Source organism: Sinocyclocheilus anshuiensis, unplaced genomic scaffold (assembly GCF_001515605.1).
Source record: "Sinocyclocheilus anshuiensis isolate Anshui unplaced genomic scaffold, SAMN03320099.WGS_v1.1 scaffold1082, whole genome shotgun sequence".
NCBI lineage: Eukaryota > Metazoa > Chordata > Actinopteri > Cypriniformes > Cyprinidae > Sinocyclocheilus > Sinocyclocheilus anshuiensis.
In genome coordinates, this window is record NW_015542379.1 from 2,557,841 (window position 1) to 2,562,547 (window position 4,707).

The following is a 4,707-nucleotide window of genomic DNA, read 5'->3' on the forward strand; positions in this document are numbered from 1 at the left end:
CAGGTTTGGAACGACATGATAATGAGTCGGTGAAGAAATAAGTTTAGATTTTTGGGTGAACTATCCCTTTAATAATGCTCTCGAAACGTTAGCACAAATCATCTATACATTGTTTTCTGAAACGGTTTAGTTGGACGTTTGTCTAACATTTTTTTTTTTTTTAAATGTAACTGCTTTTTTCAGAATGTTCAAAAAAGTAACATTCCCAAAATGTTGGCTAAATGATAAAATGGATTGTTCTTTTAACATTCAAACAACCAAGGACAGACGTTTTTAAAACATTTAAAAAATTGGACGTTTTGAACATTCAGAAATAATGCTTTCATAACTTAATGGGAACGTTATTAAAACATTCTTAGAACATATTTTTTGTTGGCTAGGTATGAACGTGATCCACAGTCTGACAACCAGAATGCGTCCAAATACAGTGTCCAGTTGTTTTAGCATTTAATACCTAAAAAAGCTTATTTCAGTGAAATGTTTTATCGAGAAGTGTGCTTATTCTATCTGTTTTGGTTATACAAGCCACTTGGTTTGATGTTTTCTTGTTTTGCAATGACATTCACACATTTTTGCGTGTCTAAAGTACCACTTTTGGGGGCCACCGTCAACTCAAAATCAGGCTTGGGAAGCCGTTCAACTGATCAAGTCCAGAGACTGTCAAAGTTTTTCAGTAGCTGTCTTTGGTTGTGCGTCAGCACGGCTGCATTTAGCTAGTCGTCATTGCTTCTGACAGAGACGGAGGGGCCTGTTCTTGCTCCGGGGTTTCTGGACAGACGGATTCAGACGTAGCGGACGTACTGAGATCTTGAGGTTGAGATTGGAAGACCTCCTCTTCCACTTCGGCTGGTTGCATCTCCTCCTCCGCTAGTTTGGCCGCGAACCGTTCCTGGGCCTCGATCTCCTCTGTGGTTGGGATGGAGTTCTTCTTAGGTCTGCCTTTGGGCTTGGTAGGAGCCTCGAGTCCTCCTTTTAGCACCTAGAGAAACATGGACACACATGAGCTGTGAAAAATGTGGGCCTAGTCAGAGGTGAGGATGGTTATTGCAGTGATTAAGGGAAGATATATAGCCATATGGGCTGGGTGTTTACGCCCGTTTATCTGAGAGGTGAACGTTCTGTTGACCTTTTGTTCCTGCTTGAGAGGTTGATCGCACTGACGTAGACCTGTACTGTCCTTTAAATCATCACTCGCGAAACCAGCAGCCCGAGGTTGTCACTGTTACACGCACTGATTGTATTGAGTGCTGAGGAGGGCAGCTCAAAACTGTCTAATGGATTTTTAATGATATGTCTCAGAGTTTCCATTTCCACACTCAAAGCTTTGGTGGATTTTCAACACAGATGTTTTATTGATACAAGATGACAGTATTTTAACGAACTAAGCTCGCAAGGTAGACGGTCATTGCGGCGTTAGCCTTGAGCGAGCTCTTCTGTTCTGACTCACCATTTTCTTCCATTTCATGCGTCTGTTCTGGTACCATGTCTTCACCTGGAGCTGTGTGAGTCCCAGAGACTGAGCCAGGTCCAATCTGCACACACGTACAATAAAAGCACGAGTTCAGAAAAGTGCATAAATCAAACACAAATGAAAGGTTAGTATTCTGTTCCAAATCCTAATGAGCCGCCTACGGAGGGAGCATTTGTAAGGCATAATTGTAGGTCAAAGTTCGTTTTCAAAACTGAGTAGTTTAGACAAAATGTGGGGAAATATATATTTATGCACCTTAAAGGCATATGTTTAATTTTAGAGTATTGTATTATTCTTATTGTGTCACCTTTATTAAATTCAGTTGTGAAACTAAGTTTTCTAAGCACCTCATGCAAGGAGCACTATTTCTATGACAGTTACTGCCTAAAAATCTAGTGCAGGAAGTCAGAAACAAACCGGAGCTCAGTGCAAAAAATTATTCAAAGAATTAGAATATGGGGGGACGTTGTACATTGTTTGTTTTTATTAAATTAAATTAAATTAAATTAAATTACATTAAATTATTCAGCTTTAAAATGCTGGATGATGCCAGAATGAAGTGATTTTGATAGAAAATAAAATTATAAAATAAAATAAAAATCAGCCTAAAAAATGCTAAATATGAATGAAAAAAAATCTAGATAACAGAAAGATTTGTTCAGACTGAGAATTTTTATTTTTAAAAAGCAGTATTTGACATAACATGGATGATGAAAAAATGCCCCTGAGATTCAATCACAGGGGTTAAATATTTGCTTAATAAATTGTAAATGAATCATATGTAGAGCAAATGATATATATATATATATATATATACAGGGTGCGATTTGTGAAAAAAGCCAAATCAGTTAAACCATTGCGTCACAAAATGATTCACTGTTTCAAAGCGCTCCAATCAAAATGATTCAGCGCACAAATTGGATCGCGTATCACAAATCATTTGATTCAGATCGGGACGTGGGAGCGGTTTCGCGGGATGTTTTTATCCCCACCGGGGATAAAAAATAATTAAGAAGAGGCAGGGATGCATAGACCAGCCTCTGGTCTCCAGCATCCTCTATATCCTCTATATTTATATGTGATCCCAAATCAGACACTTCTGAGGATCCATGACTGTTATGAAGCTGTAGGCAGCAGAGTCTACAAATGGCGTTCTGACCCGAAAAAAACCCAAACCCAAGACACAAGACTGACTGCGAGAACGGCGGGAAACTTCAGAACTGGAAGTAATTGACTGAAATCCCAAAGTCACCTGTTGTCTTACGCATAAAAGCCAGTGGGTGGCCATCTAGAGTGCAGATGTATATCTAATCACTGCAAAATTCCCAAAGCTGGCATGACATATCCGACGAGTTTGCCAAGCTGTGAACTGAAGAGTCTTCCCAGGCCGAATGTAACTGCAGACCTCCCGTGGAATTCCATCACGCTTTATCTGTACAGGGTAAGGTCATCCAGTCATGGAGCTCCTGACCTGCCCGAAGGCAACAGAGGTTTGTTTCGGAGCACTTCAGCAGACAGCGCATGACTAATGAAGCGATTGGTCTGCTGTAACGTGATAGGCAAAGAGAGGACATGTGAGATGGGATTTGAGGACAAGAGAGAGACAGATATCAAAAAAGTGCACAGATTTCTGCTCCGTCTACCTTCAAAGTGGCTCACAGCAGCCAAGCAGGATTACGTACCTCCTCGCTCGAGCCTCTCAGAGAGTCGTGTGACTGTGAGGTGCAGTGATGTTCTGGAAATGAGCAGATTAACACTTGCTCTCAAAAGCCCTCGACTTCGGTCTTTCCCGTCTCCTCCTCTTTATCTGTCTATTATCTCATTTTCCTCTCTTTTCTTCCAAGTTGTGTATGAGACAAGAGTTTTTTTTTCTTTCATTTTTTTTTTCTATTATATGAAAGTCAATGTCCTTGCAAAAAAAATATTGTGGCAGTACCGTGGCAAAATATCATATGCTAACACTATGTGAATTTATTTAATTACATGTTGTTTATAATGAATGTCCCTGCAGAATACTTAATTCTGATTGGGCAATTGCATTAAATATCTATGTCCTACTCTGTATTAAATTGTATTATAGTATATATTATAATAAATAATAATTGTATTAATGATAATTCTGTAAAAACAATTATTAAAAATCATTGTATATATATATATAATAAAGACACACACATACAGCATATATTTTGAAAATATTTACATGCATTTACATATAATATATATTTATATATTTAATATATAAATGTAACATTTTTCTTAAATATATACATGCATGTGTGTGTGTATTTATATATTCATAATAAATATACACAGTACACACACATATATTATGTAAACAAAAACTTTTATTTTGGATGTGATTAATCGAGATTAATCGTTTGACAGCACTAAGCAAAACATATGACTACAAGCGATGAGGAAAATGAGTGTTTTTTTGTTTGTTTGTTTTTTTTTTTTAAAAACAAAACCATCTAGATGTCTGTCATTTGTGGCTGCTTTCTCTACAGTAATTGGCGGTAAGAAAAGCACCTATGTGTCTGTGCTTATTATTCTTCAGATAGAAACCACACTCACACACACACACACACACACACACACACACACACACACACACACACACACACACACACACACACACACACACGCTGCTTTCCACCGTCGGCACGTTCCTTGCAACTATGAGCCTAATTTGAGCTCAGTTTGAGTTCTGACATTTATTCATAATGGTGATGATGAAGATGATTATAATAATCTCTCCCTCATCCCTCATAAAAAAACTTCACGATATAAAGCATTACACTCCATATTGTGACATATTTTTCATTGCTTTCATCTTTCATGTGTGTGGCCTAGGCGGACAAGCCAAAAACAGCACAACACCTTCAGGTCGTCTTTGAGATTGATAGAAGTCCAACCTGAGGCCCATTCCTCAAACTTGCCAGGAGATGAGGAATTTCCCTCACTTGTTTCTCATTCAGCATGCATGAATTAATTAGCTGATTCCTGAGACGGAGCTGCAGGCCGTGATGAGTGTGACAGAGTGATAGAGAGAGCGTAATCATGACCTTGCTGTGAACTCAGCGGCCTTCAGCCAAAACCTCCACAAACTGACCCCGACAGGAACCAACAAAACAGGCCGCTTTCATGCTTGTGTCAGGTTCGGGTTTGCAATTACTGAGAAAATGACTTCAGAGCATGGATAACATATTGGTAAAAATAATATATATATATAT

The 4,707-nt window shown here is 38.5% G+C and overlaps 1 protein-coding gene across 1 annotated transcript in view; it reads right to left on the reverse strand.

Moving 5' to 3' along the window:
- Window positions 1-365: 365 nt before the first annotated feature.
- Window positions 366-4,707, reverse strand: part of LOC107692488 (homeobox protein BarH-like 2) — a 19,941-nt gene continuing 15,599 nt past the window's right edge. The window contains exons 3-4 of the mRNA XM_016491570.1: window positions 1,448-1,532; window positions 366-979 (exon numbers count right to left, since the gene is read on the reverse strand). Coding sequence (XP_016347056.1) covers window positions 710-979; window positions 1,448-1,532 — 355 coding nt within the window. The 3' untranslated portion in view covers window positions 366-709. The remainder of the gene's footprint in view (window positions 980-1,447; window positions 1,533-4,707) is intronic.